The 19,094-nt window shown below is 44.8% G+C and overlaps 3 protein-coding genes across 11 annotated transcripts in view; 1 reads left to right on the top strand and 2 right to left on the bottom strand.

Annotated features, from left to right (window-relative positions):
* Positions 1-9,927, top strand: part of LOC121917555 (gem-associated protein 7-like) — an 11,772-nt gene extending 1,845 nt beyond the window's left edge. For 2 of the 5 annotated variants that reach the window (XM_042443618.1, XM_042443619.1), the window contains one exon: positions 9,459-9,927. In XM_042443618.1, the coding sequence (XP_042299552.1) occupies positions 9,459-9,845 (387 nt within the window). In that variant the 3' untranslated portion in view covers positions 9,846-9,927. Of the gene's footprint in view, positions 1-4,624; positions 4,760-5,097; positions 5,320-6,444; positions 6,663-9,458 lie in introns of those variants that run through there. The other 3 variants (XM_042443616.1, XM_042443614.1, XM_042443617.1) reach the window with 3 other exon arrangements.
* Positions 175-5,113, bottom strand: LOC121917554 (bone morphogenetic protein 2-like). Its single transcript, XM_042443613.1, has 3 exons — positions 4,976-5,113; positions 3,190-3,524; positions 175-1,607 (listed from the first exon to the last, which is right to left on the bottom strand). The coding sequence occupies exons 2-3, from the start codon at positions 3,515-3,517 to the stop codon at positions 715-717; spliced, it is 1,221 nt and encodes a 406-aa protein (XP_042299547.1). The 5' UTR covers positions 3,518-3,524; positions 4,976-5,113; the 3' UTR covers positions 175-714.
* Positions 9,928-10,662: 735 nt separating the features above from the next.
* Positions 10,663-19,094, bottom strand: part of LOC121917553 (CLK4-associating serine/arginine rich protein-like) — a 25,823-nt gene continuing 17,391 nt past the window's right edge. For 2 of the 5 annotated variants that reach the window (XM_042443610.1, XM_042443611.1), the window contains 6 exons: positions 13,281-13,341; positions 13,108-13,166; positions 12,303-12,349; positions 12,104-12,186; positions 11,500-11,524; positions 10,664-10,867 (listed from right to left, as the gene is read on the bottom strand). In XM_042443610.1, the coding sequence (XP_042299544.1) occupies positions 10,825-10,867; positions 11,500-11,524; positions 12,104-12,186; positions 12,303-12,349; positions 13,108-13,166; positions 13,281-13,341 (318 nt within the window). In that variant the 3' untranslated portion in view covers positions 10,664-10,824. Of the gene's footprint in view, positions 10,868-11,499; positions 11,525-12,103; positions 12,350-13,107; positions 13,167-13,280; positions 13,342-19,094 lie in introns of those variants that run through there. The other 3 variants (XM_042443612.1, XR_006101060.1, XR_006101061.1) reach the window with 3 other exon arrangements.

Genomic DNA, 19,094 nt, shown 5'->3' with positions numbered 1-19,094 from the left:
ATAATAATAATAATAATAATAATAATAATAATAATAATAATAATAATAATGTGAGTTGTGGCACAACAACATCCAAGTGGCTGCATTTTGCCCATCTCTACACAGGAATGATTTATATTGCTGTCAAAAATCCGTTGGTGACAACAGTTCTCTTCCCTAGTTTGAAGTCGGACTGATACATGCTTGCTTTAATAGGTTGGATGAGTTGTTTGTTTATTGTTCAACTAGAGTTCGTCACAAATGAAATTATTTGTCAATACAGGGTTTGCAGGGAAGGCTAACATTTGTTCATATGGCTTCATAAGAATGAAAGAATGGGTCGCTGGATCACACCAAGGTCCATCTACTTCCAGTTGCAGCCAGCCAGGATAACTTTGGATACTCTTTGGAAGGGCATCATAGGATACCTTTCAATGCCTTTGGATACTCTTTCGAAGGGCATCATAGAAATATTCGCTTATTACTCGGTGTCATATCTTATACTGAGAGGCATATTGCCTGTGTACAATGAGGACCCCCCCCCAATGTGTCTCACAGCTAAGCTAGCTAATGTTTCGGTGGTCCCCAACTCTTGAGGTGACTTCCTAATATTCATTATGTGTGAAAGAAGTACTTGTGACAGTCCTGACCCTGCTGTCCCTACCTTTCACTGAGTGCCCTCATGTTTTTAATACTGATAGAAGGAGTGTCCCTGCGCCATCAGTGCCATCATTCCTACCGGCACCCACAGCCCTCCACCACCATATCCTGGTAGGTCTTCAGGACCACCATGTCATGTTGATCTAGGTAGAGCATGGCAATGGGACTGAGGTCCGTGGGGACACAGCATGGCTTAGGTACTTTGGAGTTCACCGAATTCAACATGGTCTGCACCACGGCGTGGCTGGAGGAATTCATATGATCGGCCAGTGGGAACCGGCACTCCCCGGAGCAGTAGAACGCATGGTAGCCACTTGGGGCAACTATCCAGTCATTCCATCCAACCTCCTTGAAATCTACAAAGAGGCGGTGCCTTCTGCACTTGGTGCTGGTTTTGGTCTTTGGCTTCAGGCTCTTGTGTTTGCTCCTGGAGGCTGGAACCTTTAAAGGTTTTCTGCCCCCTTTCTGGGTTAGTTCATTTGGCTGGCTTCTTCTGTGTCTTTTTCCATGTGTCAGAGGCTGTCCTCTTTGGTCATGGCTATAGGTGACTAGTATAGGCCTCTCCAGAGCCCACTGAGCTTTCTTCTGTCCAGGAGACCGTCGTGTGCGAAGGGGGTTGTCTTGCTGTTGGAGGTTATGGCTGTTGTTTGGATGCTGCACCTCAACAAGAAACCCAAGGTGAAGCTTCTGGCCATTGACCCTCTTGAAGGCAGCAGTAACATCAAAGCTCTCCCACTTGGGCTGCGCGGGAGCCAAGAATTTTTTGGCCAAGAGTCTGCTTTTGTTTCTGGAAGTGAGTGGGGCATCCATCGCGTGGTAGATGTTGATGTGGAAGCCCTTGCTTCCCTTCTCCGCGTGGTAGAGACGCAACTCGAGGGCAGTCAGCTCCTCCTCTGCAGGCAGCAAGGTGAGGTTGAATAAGAAGTAAAATGAATTTCCTACAACTTCAGGGATGTAATCCAGATCCTCTAGAAATGGAGCAGAATAGAAGTTAAAAAGGAATTGAAGACTGAGTGTCAGTATTTCATAACTAACTGGCCGGATCCAACCAAGGACCCCTCTAGTCTAGTTTCCTGTTTCCCAGATGAGTCTGAAATTCGTGAGGTTGCCATGAAGGCAATAACCTTTGCTTGTGTTTCTCCCCCAGCAATGGAACTTCTGTTTGCCTTGAAATGGAAATTTAACCTTTTTGGTTTCTATTGAAGAATGCCAACTTCAGCATTCAAGGTTAGATCCAATCTTAGTCATACTTTGAATAGTCATGAATAATTTTAAGACCTGTGGATTTCAGTGGGTCTGCTCTTCCATCCAAATACTAACACGGCCAGAACTTCCTTAAATGTATTACATGAGGGGAATTGAGTAATATGGCAGTAGGCTTCAGTGAACATACTATAAGTACAACTAAGGCTGGTTCCAAACCCCATTCCCCATCTCTTTGGTCATTTGAATTAGTTATGGAGGTCTGCAGAGGTTCTGCACTAATTCATTAAGTAGACAAACCACAGAGCAACATCATAGTATTTTTTAAAATATGTGTTAATTTATTTTACTAGTATGGAGCTTGCATTTATAATTTTATTCTTAGACTTTATTTGAAACATAAACTTAACTACTATGCTGTGTTCTCTGAAGTGGCTTCATTGCTGAGACATTGTAGGGGTAATAATCTTAGCTGACTGCTTTCAACAAACGCCTCCTGTCCTACCCTTCCCCAACATAGTGCATCCAGATGCTCTGAACCTAAATGCCCATGACCCTCAACAAGTGTGGACAGTTACTAGGGATCTTGGGAACTGTGGTCCAAAACATCTGGGGGGCACTAGGTTGGGGGACGCCAGTCTAAGCGATGCAGAGTTATCTTCCATGCTCTGTAGGTGGCAGTGCAGCCAAGGTCTTTCCTCCTGAAATGAAATGTGCTTAACTTTCTGACATTGGATAGGTCTGTCTTGGAACAGGCAAAGCAGCTGTGTGTCCACACTGCACAGTTATAGCAGCTTGATACCACTTTAACTGGCATGGTTTTTTTTCTTATGGAATCCTAGGTTTTATTGTTTTACCCTAAAGGTAAATACCTTAAAGGCACTAGATCCTATTTAATCTTGGAAACTAAGCACAGCCAGCCCTGTTTAGCACTTGGATGGGACAGCACCAGCAAATACCAGATGCTGTAGGCTATATCTCAGAATGGGCAAAACCATCTCTGCATATTCCTTGCCTAAGAAAACTATGAAATTCATGAGGTTGCCATAAAGTGATAAGTAACTTGAAGGAAAACACACCTAGGTACTGTCCCTAGACCATCTGCATGCAAATTATATTCTCCTCCCACTGCTGCACTCTGGTTCTTCTACTTTAGGCAATGCAGACAGCTTGAACCACGCGTGGTTCTTTGTCTGCTTTTTGTGCCCATACTTGTGTTCAGGTGTTCTTTCCCCATTGTTGACCCCACTCCGCCCCTCTGAGTTCTGCTGCCCTTTTCAAACAGATCCACACCCCATCTGCAAAACCCTGAGGTCCCAAGCTTGGTGTTCAAAGGGATGGCCTCACCGACATGATGGAACGTGCGCACAGTATTGGCTCTTCCTGCCTGTTCCTCCAGGAACAGAAGCTCCGTTTCTTGCAGGGAGGGAGGAGCCTTTCCCAAGTAGAACTGGTACAAATCCAGCAGGTACTGTGGCACCATGAGGCCTGGCTTTGGTTCTGGGCGCCTTTGCAAGCCCAGGCGTCTTAAGAGGATGGTGTGGAGGGCCTGGATTGGCACCTGCTTAGAGTCATGCTTGTCGGTTCCAGGCAATGGCCCCTGGGGGGCTTCGGTTCCCCAGAAGGAAAGAGATATAAGTAGCGTCGACAGAACCGTCAAGTTACCAGAAACCATTGTGGAACTGGGGAAGTTAGAAAAAGGGGGAAAGCAAAGTTGGTTACTGAGGCATATGGCTAAAATATGATTGTTCTACTCTCCCCCTTGTTAGTTCCCCAGTTATCCACCCATAAACAAAAAAGAATATACATATAACCATACAAATACATCTGTTACAGGTGAGAAGCCAGGTTGTCTTTTTTATCACTCAGCAGAAAGATAGCACCCCCTGTAGACAGTCAAAACCATTACACTTAATGTCAGTTTCACTCAGAGCTGTTCATTTAACCGTGTTGCACTCGCCTTTCACCTCAGGCTGAGTGCCTTTTGAAAAATCCCTTCCAGACCTGTTAAAGATCCAGCCGAAAGAAGTCGCTGGCAGAGGTTATTACTGAGCATTTCATTCACCCTGAAGGTTACTGTGGAAAGACAGGGGTGAAACCCAGGGGATCCCAAGAAATTGCTTCATCACAGTACTTCTCTAACTTTGCAAAGTGGTTTCAGTGTCGAAAATGTGTTGTGACAAGTTAGACATCCCATCTTTTATGTGGAGTGTTGCGTTGCGACGGGAGCATTTCCATCCCTGTCATTTTTAAGCTGGATTTCTCTCTGTGAGGGGATTCTTTGCAAACATGTACCTGGTATACAGTGAGATTGCATAGTTTCCGTTGACACTTTGACATCCCTGTTTTCCCTGGATCTTTGTTCATATATCAAGATTTCGCACCTAAACTCTTCATCTCCTGTGTTATTCACCCTCCCAGTACCTTTATGATATCAACCCTGTTTTGCAGGTGGACAAATGGAGGCACAGAGGACTTCCTAAATCCTGCACATAAATACATTGCATCCTGAGGCCTTCCAAAAAAGCAAGCAGAGTGGGAGGATGCTGTTCCTAGTTGCATTTTAAAGGGCAGGGGTATGGCTTTTATAGCCTTGACAATAACTTATCTTCCTTGTTTTTCACTCACATCCATTAAATAACTACTGGTATCTGAGTGGTGTTGGGAAAGGGGGAAGAGATAAACCACAGTAAGAATAGGATTTTAGCATAGTTCCTGTAGCCTCGCCTGCAACGTGGCATTGTGAACTGGTTTGGACTGAACTGGGTGGAGCTTCACTGGTGGGCCAAGTTTAATATAAGGGGCCACCATGCTGGTGCTCCAGTGCTGGAGGCGATTGAACCACCCCATTCTCCAGGCCCCAGCTGCCACTTCTGGTTCCTGCACTTTCTGCAAACTACAAGTCCTTCCCTGGATAGTAAGTAATGATTAACGTGAGTATACATACACAGGGTAGGCAAGGCAGCTGAAAAGGGGCCCACCCAGTGATAAGGATGCTCCTGTAATCTTAGGAAAACACCTTGCAAAAAGCACCTTGCAAAAGCAAAGTATCGCCCTTTGTGCTGTCGTTGACAGTGTGGCGCTGCCCGCACATGTGTGTGTATTTCCCTTGCTCCCTCATAGAGGTACTTACTTGCAAAAGTAGAGGTTGTTGGCGAGAATCCATGTTTTTCCCCTCTTTCAGATCCAGTGGCCTTTCCTTGCCACCTTCACCTTCAAGCTTCTCCTAGCTGGGCTGTGTTTTCTGGGTCATCCATGCCAAGCCAGAGCCCTCGTTGCCTTATGGTCATACCCAGTTCACCTTGGCACTCTCTGTCCTCTTTCCTTCCTCGCTTAGCAAATGAGAGACGCCGGCTCCTAGCTCTTCGCCAGAGTGTCCGGGCTCAGCCCGCCCTGCCTGTGGAGATGCCGTTCTCGCTGCTTTCAGGATGTGATGTCAACCAGGCAAGGGGACTGAGCCAGAACAAACAAGTTGTTGTGAGTTGTTGCCTCTTCACTCACTAGAGCAGCACAGTGGCCCTTTGGGGCTTAGGTCCTGCCAGGAAAGCAAGAGGACGGGGTCCCTGGGTGGAGAATGGGAGCCACTAGAAATGCCACCCTATTAACTATGGGGCACAGGGCAAAGTGTATGCGGTGGATACGTCTTCCCACAGTCTTCACTTGGTCAGCCACAAGGCACTTGATCTACCCAGAAGGCTCAGCTCTTGTAGTCAGTGATACCTAGATGTGACTCTGTTCTGGTGCCCTCTCAACAATCCTCATACATATGCAGTGCTCCCTCCCAAATGAAAATTCTGCCCTACCAAAAGGCAAAAGAATACACCATTAAGATATATTAAAAGAGATGCAGTTGTGGAGGGAGAAAAATGAGGCTATTGCCCACCCAAATAAGGATTCACCTTCCTCCCCCCGCCCCCCCCCCAAGATGAATGCATTGAATCTCAAATAGGAACACTGCCCCAATAAATGAAAATTTTCCTTAGTCCCTAAATTTCTAGAGACACCGAAAACTGTCCACACCCAGAGCTTTTTGTAGGTTCACATTCCCTTGGATCGCTTTGCCTGCCGCTTTTCTTTGGATGCCTAAACTGTCTTTGAAAATATTGGACTGCCGTTTTAAATTAGTGCGGTTTTAAGACGTTTGGGGTTGGAAGTAAAATTGCATTTGGGAGGGCAGAATGTTTATTTGGGGGGGAGATACCCTAATTTTGCCCTCCCCCCATAACATCCCCTTCTGACTCTATCACTTATAACCTATTGATCAACGTCTTACCTTAAAGGCACCCACCCACCCCAAAAAGAAGATTCCACTGACCAAAATACTTCTCAATAGATTGGCTTAAGTCCTCAGCGTGGGGCTTGTTTAACAGAACTTTTGTTGGCACAAATCTGTCTGCTGGGAATATTTATGTGCCTGCAAAGTCAAAGCTGGCTTTTATGTGTAAAGCCTTTACTCCTTCCATCTCCGCAGCACCGTGTGTGTGACTCCTCCCAGGCCACATTCATACAGAAGCTTATGCCTTAGCAAAGGCAAGTCTTTCCGGAAAAAACAGTTCCTCCCTCCCCGCCGGTGTCATGTCCAAGAGGGCACCAGGTCTGGGCCAAGTCCTTATCAGCCCAGCTGGAGCAGCCTTCTGGGGGCCGGTGCTTCCTCCAGCGCCAGACAGCACGCGTCGGGAATGAGCCGTCTATGGAAAGAGTGCATAATAAACAGGGCTGCAGAGGAAACTTTGTGGTCATCGTCCAGGCTTTAGGAACAAACACACCGCGCAGGAATGTGGCCCGATCAGCAGGATGGAAGGCAGGGCGGTGGGGAGAAGGTAATCTCCACCAAGGCTTAAACCTGTGGCATTTCCGCCCAGAAGCTGAGTTGGTGGCAAAACAGAAGCTGAAAAACGGTTTACTCCCGGGCAACTAGCAGGTTATGTTAACTCTGGCTGCCAAGGCTAAAAATTCACTTGTCCCGCCAAGGCAGGGATGTGACTGGAGAAGGGACAAAATGCCCCCCCCCCAAAAAATAATTTCCCCCCTACTGAAGTTTTCCTTCATTCCCCAAATTTCTAGCACTCTTAAAACTTCCATTGAGCATTTAGAAATACAGCGATCCCTCTACATTCGCTGGGATTATGAGCAAAGAACTTCCGTGAATGTGGAAAAACCACAATTAAATAAAAGTATTCTTTTTCCCTAAGAGAACACCTCTCTAGGAATCTCCAAGTCCTCCAGAGCAACTCTGTGGTCAACATCTGTCAGAAGTTGATCATAGAATTATGCTGGAGGACCTCCAAATGCCTAGAGAAGTGTTTTCTCTAAGACCTTCTAGGTTCTCCAGCACAACTCTATGGTCAACCTCCAGCAGAGTTGTGCTGGAGGAGCTGGAGATTCCTAGAGGGAACATATTAATCACAACTGCAAATAATCAAATCCACAAAAATCAAAACTGCAGATATGGAGGGATGCTTGTACAGCTTAGGCATCTAAAGGAAAGGGGGCAGGCAAAGTTACAAAAGGAATGTGAACACATCAAATATGAGTTCTAGGTGTAAATGATTTCCAGTCTCTCTCTCTCTCTCTGCAATGCTAGAAATTGGGGGACTGAAGGGAAATTTCCATGGGGGCTAGAATTCCTGATGGAGAGGCAGTAGCCCCATTTTGTTGTTCGCCCCCCAACACACCAAGAGCCAGTGTGGTATTGTGGGTTAAGTGCTAAACTAGGAATCTGGGAAACCCACTGGGTGAGATTGAGCAAATCATAACTATCTCAGAGGAAAGCAATGGCAAACCCTCCTCTGAAGAAATATTACAAAGATTTGGTGATATGGTGGTAGGGTCACCATAAATCACAAACTACTCAAGGGCAAAACAAGTCACACCCCGGCTTCTTAGGCCCATTACATCTCTTCAGCTGAAAGGCACTGTAGTGCCTTTTGCCCATTTGGTGTAAAAAAATGGAATAACTGTGTTTTTGTTACCAATCAAGCTTCCAGAATCTCTGAGTAGGATTGTGCCCTTTCCAAACTTCCCAACTGGGAAAGGCCTGGGAGTACACCTACTTGGCCAAGAAACTGTACACAGGAACCTTACTAACACTTGCTTCCAGAGCATCTATTGTGCCTTTTGTACTACAGGGAGAACCTTGTGGTATTCAGAATGAAAACTCAGTGTGAAGTATGTTAGTACTTCAATGAATAGACCGAATCTGTTATAATTGTAGGGTGCTGGACTGGCATGATCGAACTTGCCGCTAGACCAAGTCAAGGAGAATCAGGTGTGCTTGGACTGTAGTTCAAAGCAGACCCTCAGCAAGGATAGCCATGCTCAGGAATGCAGTACAACCACAACTAGAAGGCAGCATGAAGCAAAGCTGGCTCTTGCACACAGCTATGAGTGTTGTTTTTTAAACTTGCGTCCAAGCAAAGTTAGTAACATGTTGCATCTCTGCAAGGGTGTCTGTTGGGCTGCTTCCTGGTTGAAAGGATGCAAGCCCAGACCACTAGTTAATATAGATGTATAGTAGGCAACTTCATCTTAAGAATCATTCTAATTTTTTCCACTTGGAATGACAGTTCCAGTCACAACTATTGCAGAAGTAAGGGAAAACTATACTTGGGGAAAAGACCAGAATTAGAGGCATGAATCATACAGGGATATAGCCAAAAGTCTTCTGCATGGCTGGGTTTGCAACATGCTTATTTGAATTTATTTCTCACATTAGTACATCCTGGCCCACTGACTGGGCTTATATTGCCTATATTGAGGTTTGCACTTTAAGACACAAACGTATTGTCTGTCATGGTTTTCCCTTCTGGAAACCTGTTGGATCGTTCCAGTTTTGAGAAAGTATTAGGCTTCTCTAGCTGCACTGTCTGCAAATTAAAATTCCTACCCTTGACCATTAGATCAGTATTAATTGAAACATGTTCATAAGTACACAGTATAGGCAAAGCTACTAAGTTTGTGTCCCATTCCTGCCGTGAAGCCAGCCCCACTTGCTTTCTTTTCTGTGCTGGAGTTACCCTTGGCTACGGCCAGCAATTTCTTCAGCTCACTGTGGAAAACATCCTCTTTGCCGCTGACCCTCGACTTGGCTGCCGGCCATAGGGGATGTTGGCACAGCGAGGGAGCGTCAAGTTGGTGCCGCCACTGTCCGAAGGGGAAAATAGGCTGTCCTCGCACAGCAACACTTCCTGTTTACAAGTCCTACAAGCCTGTGTTAACCCTTCTCTTGTCCCTAGACCTTTGCCTTGGTAGCAGGCAAGAGTACTGCTTGACATGGTTCAAATCCTCAGTAAAGAACAGAAGTCCAAAATGTTGCCATATTGGTTCATATGTTGCTGCTTTTGCTTCATCCTCCCAAATCAAGCTGCTTGTGTAGGACACTGTATGAAACTTGTGGACTCTTGGTGGTCTGAGCTGTAACACAACTGTTAAAAGATTGCTGAAGTCGATGGGATTTTTAAAAAATTTGATGAAGCTGGTTTAGTACTTCATGTTTATCCTGCTGCGAATTTTACTTTATGTAGCATCAGAAGGTGGCATCTTTTCTGAACAGTACCTTAAAACAGCTGAGATTTGATGAAAAGTAAAGCCACATCTGTCTCTCTTTTTTTCACCAGAGCTGCAAAATGAAGGTCCCAGTTGCCGTTACTCGCCTGCCCCGAGGACCTGATGGAAGCCGTGGCTTCGATCCCAACTCTCTTCGCTTCCAAGCGCTTGGTCCTGCCAGCCTTTCCTCCGTGGGCTATGAGAACAAGGCAGACCTGGAACTGGAGCAGCAAAGCCGAGTGGCTTTGCGGGAACGCTACCTGCGCAGCCTCTTGGCTATGACTGGACGGCCTGTCAGCTTCACCATGTATGAGAGGGTGAGCGTCACTGCCTTGTTTGGAGCATCAGACATTGACATCCTGAACTTCCAAGTTTCAGAACTACAGACGCCACTGGGGACACAGAGGGAAGCCCTTCTCCGCTGCTCAGACATCATAGCGTACTCTTTTGAGCTTTGAAAGCTACCCCATCCCAGCTTCCTTTTTAATATTAAAAGCATTTGTAATAAACATGCATTTGGTCCTTTGAGAGCTGCAGAAAGCAGGATGGAGTGTGGTATGTGGAAACAGGCTGCCTGCTGCATCTCTGTATGATTCACTTGCTTCCCTCCTGTCAATTACAAGGGAGGAGATGGTAACAAGTGGAGCCCTGTAACAGTGTGCAGTTTAGGATTTCAGCCACTTTGCTCATCCATCATCCCTGACAGTTACCATTCTGTCACCACTGAATGCGTGGGCCACCAGATATGACCACAACTCTTATAATTCCATGTAAGGAAATCTCCCTGGCCAGAAAGACTGTATCCAGTTGTCAATGATCACTTTCAAACTACTCTCCCATAAATTTCTCAAGAAACTATCCAAAGTACTGGTTGTTTTATGGCAGCAAATTCTTTATGTTAAGGAAGGGCCATGGGATGTATTTCATTCTTTCATCTGCCTTCTATCGGTTTTATTGGGATGACCATGACATTTATTCTTTTATACTTTCATAGCAGTCTTCTGTCACACACAAAATGTAATAGAAAAATCTTCCAATACACAGTAAAAACCATCAATAGCAAAAGAGGCATGAAACACAGACTTCTCACAGTACAAGTGAAGAAGAAAGCGTTCTGTCTTCACTTGCACATCGTAAGTCATTGCAAAAGCCTCTCTCCACCTTACCTTTCCCCCCAAAATAATTCCACACAGCCTTGAGAGACCAGGAAGACACATTTGCTCTTAAAAGCCCATGCTAATGGGTTTTTGGAAAGATAATATTATGGGTACACACAGTCAGAAGGCCACTTTGGGGTTTTTTTTTAGGATTTTTAATTTTTTTGACAACCTAAAATCAAAACCAGCAATATACAGCATTATTACACAGCATGGTTACAAGGGGCCAGATGAAATAGGGGAGGGGGTTGCCAACACAACAATGCACCAGGAATGACCCCTAGTGACGATAGTGAGGGCTCCGAGATCGGGACCGTGAATGCCTAGAAAGGGCAGAAGGACAGGTCAAATTACAAGAGAAATGGCTGCATTTTTCTATCATACTTAAGCAAATCCTTAGTTAATAAGCACTTAGAAAAGCCCTGCAATGTAGCAAGACACTACTGAGTGACCATGCCTCAAGTGTAGCCACAGGCAATGTTGTCTTTTGTATCTACAGTAACTTGTACGGCTGTTAGGATAAAAATGGGGAATACCCCTACTACAGGTGTATCTCAGTTATTGAAACCTCTGACAAATAAGGATTTTTTTAGAACATTTTAGAGAACTTTTTAAGCCTCCCCACCCAAAAACCCTTTCCTCATCTATCTCACCCAGCCTGCCCATTTCCTCTTCCTCTTCTATCTCACTAGAGGTTTCTTTAGCAGCATCTGCACTGGGAAACAGTGCTTAATGGAAACTTCGCCAACCTTATCCTTCTCAGATGTGCTGCAGAGGTGCAATTCCCATAACTCCCAGAAGGAATAGGTTGGCTTAATACATCAACTGACTCAAAAGAAAGTCAACTGAGAACATCCATCCACACTCCTCTGCTGCAGAAGAGTTATTTGGTAAAAGGTCTGCTAGGCCTACCGCTTCAGACAAATTGAATGGATTTTTAAAAAGCAGATTTTACCTCCTTGAAGAGCTATATTCTCGACCTGCAAGACAAATAGGGGGAAATATGTAAAAAACTTTTAATTGCATCTCCAGAGTACATCCCATCAAATTCAAATCTGCCTATTTAAGAGAAATAATTTCTCCCAAGAGGATAGAGCAATTTTGCACCCAAAACACACAGACATCCCCCACACTCATGCTGAACACTATGCAAAAAGACTCCCCTCACCTGATCTGTACTACCCAAATACCTCCAGTTCTCTCTGCAATTCCTCTCCAAATAGCAACAGTAAGTGAGGCATTATCACTTCCTGTTGCCATTTTGAGAGGGATTGCAGAGGGAACTGGAGGTATTTGGGCTGGCTGGTGGGGAGAGGTTAGAGACCATGGAATTATTTGGCCTGAAGCTTGCATGCAACCCTCTCCCTACAAAGACATAGCGAGAAGGTTTTCTAAACTCCATCTCTCTACTGGAAGAAAGCCCCCTCCAGAAGTACAGTGAGTCCTGCAGGAGGGAAAGGTTGAGATTATCACAGCTGCCTGTGTGGGATTGCTGCCACCACTATTTCTCCTATGCTCCATACACCACACACAACCCTTTCTTGGTACTAGGCACTCACTGTAACGTGGGGAAGGAGAGCGGCTCTGGCGGCTATATTGTCGTTCCCATTCCTCCCGCTCCTTCTCCCGACGCTCGCGCTCTCTGTAAAGAGAAAAGATTGCAGGTCAGCAAAAGGAGACCACTGGCTCATTCCCCTCCCTCACTGCATTTCCCACCACTCGACGTCGAGGGTAGAAGAAAACCATGAGAGGCATTACTTCATCCGGATCTTCCGAGCCATGGCACGCAACTCATCTTCTCGCTCCTGGAAGAGAGGAAAAGGTGCACTGGTCAGCAGAAGGACAACTGCCAAACATGACAGGAAATACCAACAATGACCAGTTTGAAGCAAAAAGCTTAGCATTCTGCAGCAAGAGTGAGAAAGTGGCAGTTCTGCAAATAAAATTACGCAGATCTGAATTCCTGGACTGCAGATTGCTAGGTAATAATACATTTTCATCAATGAAACAGCGGAGGCTAGAAGATCTTTCAGTTCCTGGTCCTCAGTGGACACTTGCACTCATATCCTGCTTCTGGGCTTCTCAAAGGTATCTGATTGATCACTGCAGGAAACATGATCACGATCCAAGCACAGCCCCACATATGCTTCATGAGCCTACTTCACATTGTATTTTCATTATAATGAGACATAACGTCTCCAATAGGTCACCAAGAGAGAAGAAAGTACAAACACAACCAGACCAGACTGTCTAATTCTTGCTTCAGTTGCCCAACCACTCACTCCCTTGGTCTCCCATTACTAGCCATTGTAATTTGCATTCCAGCTGCATGCCAGTTTATTATAAAGTCGGCTCTCCATATCCACAGATTCAAGTTTAATTTGATTTTGCCATTTTATGTAAGAGACACCATTTTGCTGCCTCATGTTACATAATAGGACTTTAGCATTCATGGATTTTGATGTCCATATAGGATATTCGCCAAACCTCAATGGATACTAAGAGCTCACTGTACTTGCAGAATACATCTTTCCAAATGCAGAATTCCATCCCTGCCAGTTACCTGTCTCTCATGTTCCTGCTGCATCATCTTCTCCTGGGCGGCTTTTTTATCTGCTTTAACTGAAGAGGCAGAGCGGTGAGATGAACCAAGTGTGACAAAACACAGAAAGGGAGAAGGAAAAAGGAGACCCTTGCTCTGAATCCCTCTTTCCCCACCACCCCAAGGATGCTTACACTGCCTGTTAAGTGCCTTTTGCATGCGCAGTTTCAGTTTCTCTTGTGGGGTCAGTTTTGGCTATAAGCAGAAGGGAAACAGAACAGTGTTAAGAAATTCTGCCTCTTGGCTGGATCTCATCAAACTGGGATGTGGCCAGGTGCGTGTGAAGGAAATCAGGCCTTGAGAAAGACAAAACACACAAATGAGATGACTCATATACATATTGATCCAACACTGGAAGGGAGGACAGCAAGGTTGCTACCACCTAAACAAGCCTCCCCGTGCCAAAAGGAATCCAGAAGATTTCAAGTTCCAGAAGGCTCAGGAGCCACTCCTCAAAGGGGCCAGCCACCCCTTCAGTCATGAAGTCTACCTTCTTGATGCCTACAATTAATGGGGAATCTATTAGGGTCAATGTCTCTGTTGCCTGTAATAATCAAAACCAAGCCCTTATTTCAGAGGCAGGTGTTTTGTTTTGTGTTTTTTTCTAAAGGAGGCTTGCTTGAAAGGCTGATGAGAGAACAAGAACTTGGCAGCAAAGCCAAGCAGTGTTTGTCAAACCAGGTTGAGCATTGCGCAGCCTTGGTATGAAGGAGAGGCAAATAACCCAAACATCTGAAGACCACTCCAGCCTTCCTTCCATATGGAACCAGTTTGATAAGTAGCTTCTTGCCTAGAATAAAATCATCTCCACCAGACAACCATTTTTTATAAAGTTCACTTTCCCTCTGTCAAGCCACAATGTCTCCTTCCCCCAGTTCCAAAAATGATCATATTGCAAGTAAGATGACCAATAAAAATCTCTGACTAGTATCTCTTCAGTTTAGCTATGGAGCTGGATTAATCCTCATGAAGGTTTTTTGTACACACAAGTGCTGATTCCCTTGGGAATCTCAATCTTTTATTTTAAGGTTCTGGTAGTCATGACTGCTGAAATGGAGCTAAAAAACCGGATACAAAAGAAATTAAGAGAATGTCAGACATTATCAGGTCAGACTCTCTTCTGAACACCTGAAACAAAAACCTCCGCAGGGAACACAAAGTATGCTTGTGAAAACATGTACCAAAGATGCACTCAAAACAGGCCTAAGCGAGGTCTGGAAACATCTCAGGCGCTTGGTTTCATCAGCTTCTAAACATCTGTGCTTCACTGAGGAATTCAAGGCATTTTCAGACTCAATCAGGGCAGGATTCCAAAACTCTTGATGCTTTAACCTTAGAAACTTGGAATATTTCTCCAGCCCTCTGACTCACCATACATTTTCTGCCTTTGCTCAGTGTCGAATGAGATATCCGCTCCTGACCAAGAGCCCATGTCAAGATAAACAGCTGCAAAGATGGCCTTAGAATGAACCTATTACCAGAACTTGGAAAAGTTCCTTTTTCAAACCACGAACCTTGCTGGCTGTGGGAGTCTGGAAGCCTTATTTTCTTTTAAAAGGAACTTTTCCAGGCTCTTCCCACTAACACACATTCTACCTCCCGCAGCAAAAACACTTTCCGGGATGTGGGCTTTCAAATGGTGGAAATCCTTCTGTCCAACTGACCCTATTTTTCTAGAGTAAAGCAGGGACATGGAGCAAAGTACCTCAAAAATATATCTAATCATTAAGAGGCCTAAGTGCCTGGGCAATCCCAATTTAAATGAACAGGATCTGAAGAAGGAAAGTTAAGAGAAAAAGGCAGACATCCTGATAGTAGTACACAGAGGCCTAAGTTCACATTATGCCTGTGTATGTCTTTTTTTCCCCCTTTTGGTTTCTGCAGAAGTTGGTATTTAAGAGGTGATATGATAGCCCTGTTTAAATACTTGAAGGGATGTCATACTGAGGAGGGAGCAAGCTTGTTTTCTGCTGCTCCAGAGAACAGGACCTGGAACAATGGATGCAAGTTACAGGAAAAGAGATTCCAGCTCAACATTAGGAGGAACTTTCTGACAGTAAGGGCTGTTCGACAGTGGAACAAACTCATCCCTTGGAGTGTAGTGGAGTCTCCCTCCTTGGAGGTCTTTAAGCAGAGGCTGGATGGCCATCTGTCAGGGATGCTTTGATTTGGATTTCCTGCATGGCAAGGGGTTGGACTGGATGGCCCGTGCGGTCTCTTCCAACTCTATGATTCCTTCCACATTTTGCAATTATCCAACTGTCTCCTAGACTTACCATTTAGCCACTGCAGTCCCACTACAGCCAATCTGTGGCTGAGGAAGAGCGGGGAGTGCATCAGAGACTCATATAGCTATGTCCTCATAGGCAGACACAGAATGCTTAAATCATCCAGAAGAGCCAGAGTCTTCTGGAGGTCTCAGTAGATGATGCGATAATTTTGCATCTGTCTACAGACGCTTCAATTCCTCCTTTCCATCAGCCACAAAATAGCTGGTCAGACGGCTGCTGTGGTTCAAGAGACAGTCAAGGGAGGTTGTGAGTCAACAGATGCTCTGCATGCAGCACTTTGGCCCCATACAGACAGGCCAAAATAAAGCTGCTTCGAGTTACTTTGGAGGTATGCTATTTAAATGATGCATGCGTCCAAAGATTCCGGAAGCCGCACCAAAACCACATTCCAGTCCTTAGGACTGGAGCGTGGCTTTGGCACGGGTTCTGGACTCTTAGGATGCATGCATCATTTAAACAGCATACCTCCAAAGTGACCCGAAGCAGCTTTATTTTGGCCTGTCTGTATGGGGCCTTTGACACTAAAATAAGCCATATACGATCATGGCCATGATATAATGTGCTTTCAGTTGTATCTTTTTTTACTCATATCATGAACCACTTGACTCCCAGACCTGGGAGAAAAGTGTAATGTAAATGAAATGAGTTAATAAGTTAAGTGATCTGCCTTGAAACAACCCTCCTAAACTCAGTGCCCTCCAGGTCTGTTGGGTAACAGCTGCCACCAGTTTATCCAGCATGTCCACTGGCAATGCTGCTAGGATGATGGAAGCTATGGTCCAATGGATCTGCAACAATCTGGAGAAGATTGTCTTAAGAGTGGGTTGTGATATATTTGCAGAGAGAGCGAGAGAAGTGCGGATTTGTTGCACTGTTTGTTCTGATGTCCTAAAATGGCGAGGTGTAATATTTTTCCACCCTGAGTCGTTGAAGAACTGAACGCTTTCAGCCCAACCCGACAAAAAAGCTGCTCGCTTTTACTGGCATTCTGACAAGATCCGCTGGAAATTGGCTACTTCTGCATTAGCCCTGGCCAAAGCAAGTCAGTGTTTTGGAAACACCTCTGTGCACAGCGTTTACTTGGATTAAGTGATCGCTGTAGATCATGAATCTGTGGTTTTGATTGCACTCACTGTTCCTGTTTACTGTTTGCTGTTTATTTTTTTAACCTTACATGAGCCTGTTATGGTTGTTAGACTTGAACAAATACAAAAAAGAAAAGTTCTGCTAGGCTTCGCAAAAGCAAGCAGGCCAACTCTACATTTGTAGCAAATGCAGGTTACCAGAAACACAGCACAACTCCAAACACCCTGCAGCTGTGTCATGGTTTGAACTATAGCTAAGACTTGTGGGGGCTTCCCTTGTTCACAAAAAGAGAACTGTTAGTAATCCAAAATCCCAAAAATGATATTTAAGAGTTGTGGTTCTGACATTGCAACTCTCATCAGAATTCAGTCAAGGAATTCCATGGTGTTTGACTTCTCTCCCACAGACAATTCCCACCCAAAGATTTAAAATAAGAAAACAGTCCTGCTTACAGAATTTTTTGTTACAATCTCTTGATCTTATCTCTTTGAATCCCTCCCTTGGATACTGAAATAAGAGGTAAGGGAATCATTACTCCATGACAACTTATGGAAAATCAAAGCCACTGCACTAGAACAGCCAAGTGTTCTCCATATAAATCCTGAACAGACTTAGTGGATGACTCATGGCAAGGACAACATGTCCCTGTTGGTTCTGCAGGACTTCTCAGTGGCTGTTGGTACATGCTATTCCCATGGAACAGCTTGCTAGACTGAGACTTAGAGGCATGATGTCCTTTCCCAGATAAGCTTCAAGAAGGTGGCACTGAATCTTTTTGTCCAGCAACATGGCCACTGGCCTATGATATCCCACCAGGTTCTCTCTTGCTCCCAAGCAATTCGCTAGGAGAAGACATTTGGGGATTTAATAATATAAGAAAATCCCCCAACTATTGCTTCATTCCAGAAAGGCTGTGAATTTCCAAGGCAGCAATGGTCTGGGGATGTGAGTAAACCAATAGGAACCTTTATCCAGGCAAGAGAGATGAACCTGTGGTCAGTAGAGCTGAATTAGGAATAAGAGCTCATTAAGTACAAAACAGGATCAAACTCCCCATGAGAAAACAGACATGCTATTTCCAGAACATGGCTTCAACACTGGCTAACCAGGAGTTGGCTACGGCTCAGAACTGCACAGTTTAACTTGTCAATTTAACCTGGTCCTAGAGCCATGAGGGCACATACAAAGAGTCAGAAATGAAGTCAGTGGAGCAATGCACTCTACATAGTGGAGTCTGGGAAAAGTGGCCAGAAGCTATTACTGGGCTAGAACATAGCAGCCAAACTTCAGGAGGCTGCAAATAGTGAATACACCATACATTCTTATTCAGATAATTTCAAGGGCTTCTAATACTTTTCCATCTGACTTGATTTAAACTTCTGGTGATTGCCTCTTAAGCCTGGGCACAAGCAGAGCCAAAGAAACTACTTTCTTCTATATGAACCATCCTACGTGTCTCAATGTCTCTCAAAATATGTTTAGGCAGTGAGCCTTTTCACAGACTGCACCCATGGTTTGGAATCTCCCCCTGCCTCTGGATGGCCTGTCTGGAAGGTGGCTAAAACCTTCCTTTTCAAGGATGGTTTTTAGTCAGGCATAGTGGTTCTTACTGGATTTGTTGGAAGTAGTGAATTGTTTTTAGAAGAAATCTTCTTGATAACTATTGAATGAAGTGAGAGAGATGAGTCCACTGGTGGGGCAAACCCTTACAACAGCACAGGTTGGTATCAAGAGCAGAAAATGACACCACTCATTCCTCTTTGGGCGCAATAGTATAGTGATGCATAATAAAATAAAAGAGTGTTTTTACGAGTCTGGATGACGTACTGCCTTACTTCAGATGCAAGGTGAAAATCGTCAGGCTGCCTGCATGGAAACACACCTGCTGATGGTTCTTCTAAACTTGAAAACCACTTTAAATCTCGGTCTTTACACTAGTATTGGTGATGCGATTTCAAAGAAAAACAGTGTTATGTTGGGCTGTACACTGCCAGGATTGCTAAAGGTGGTCGTGTTGCTACATGAAAGAAATTCTCTTAAGCACAGCCTAAAACCCAAGACCACAAGTACTCATTAGATCTTTTTGATTAATTCTTTACTAATTTTCTCCTCTTAGCAACTAATTTTAACCAAAGTTCTTGCTGCTGCTGAACATTTCCCCCTAGATGTCTGAAAGTGCCCTCTGGGAATTTGACGGAGAGTTTCACCTCTCCTTTCAAGACCATATTAAGCCCCAGGAAAGACCTTTTTGAACAATAGGGGTTTTCTGGTCACTTCCTTTTTAAGACAAGCCCTGAAAGCATAGTGAAAATGCCCTAAAAAATATGGAGGCATTTGGCACACAAAATGGCAGTTTAAAAACAAAAATGTTGGCACTGGGATGTAGCACTCCAAGCGACTCATCGGAGGTATCATGCCAGCCCTCTCTTCGCAGGCCTCCCACCTGCCTTTATCAGAGGCTGGTGCAGCCTTTGAATGTGGGCTTTTCAAACCTGAAAACCATGGGCATGCCACACTTGTGGCCTACTCAGGCGTGAACTGTTGTGAAAAACCTCTTAAGCATCCTTGTGG

This window comes from Sceloporus undulatus, unplaced genomic scaffold (assembly GCF_019175285.1).
Source record: "Sceloporus undulatus isolate JIND9_A2432 ecotype Alabama unplaced genomic scaffold, SceUnd_v1.1 scaffold_23, whole genome shotgun sequence".
NCBI classification, from domain to species: domain Eukaryota; kingdom Metazoa; phylum Chordata; class Lepidosauria; order Squamata; family Phrynosomatidae; genus Sceloporus; species Sceloporus undulatus.
This window is presented reverse-complemented; position numbering and strand designations above follow the sequence as displayed.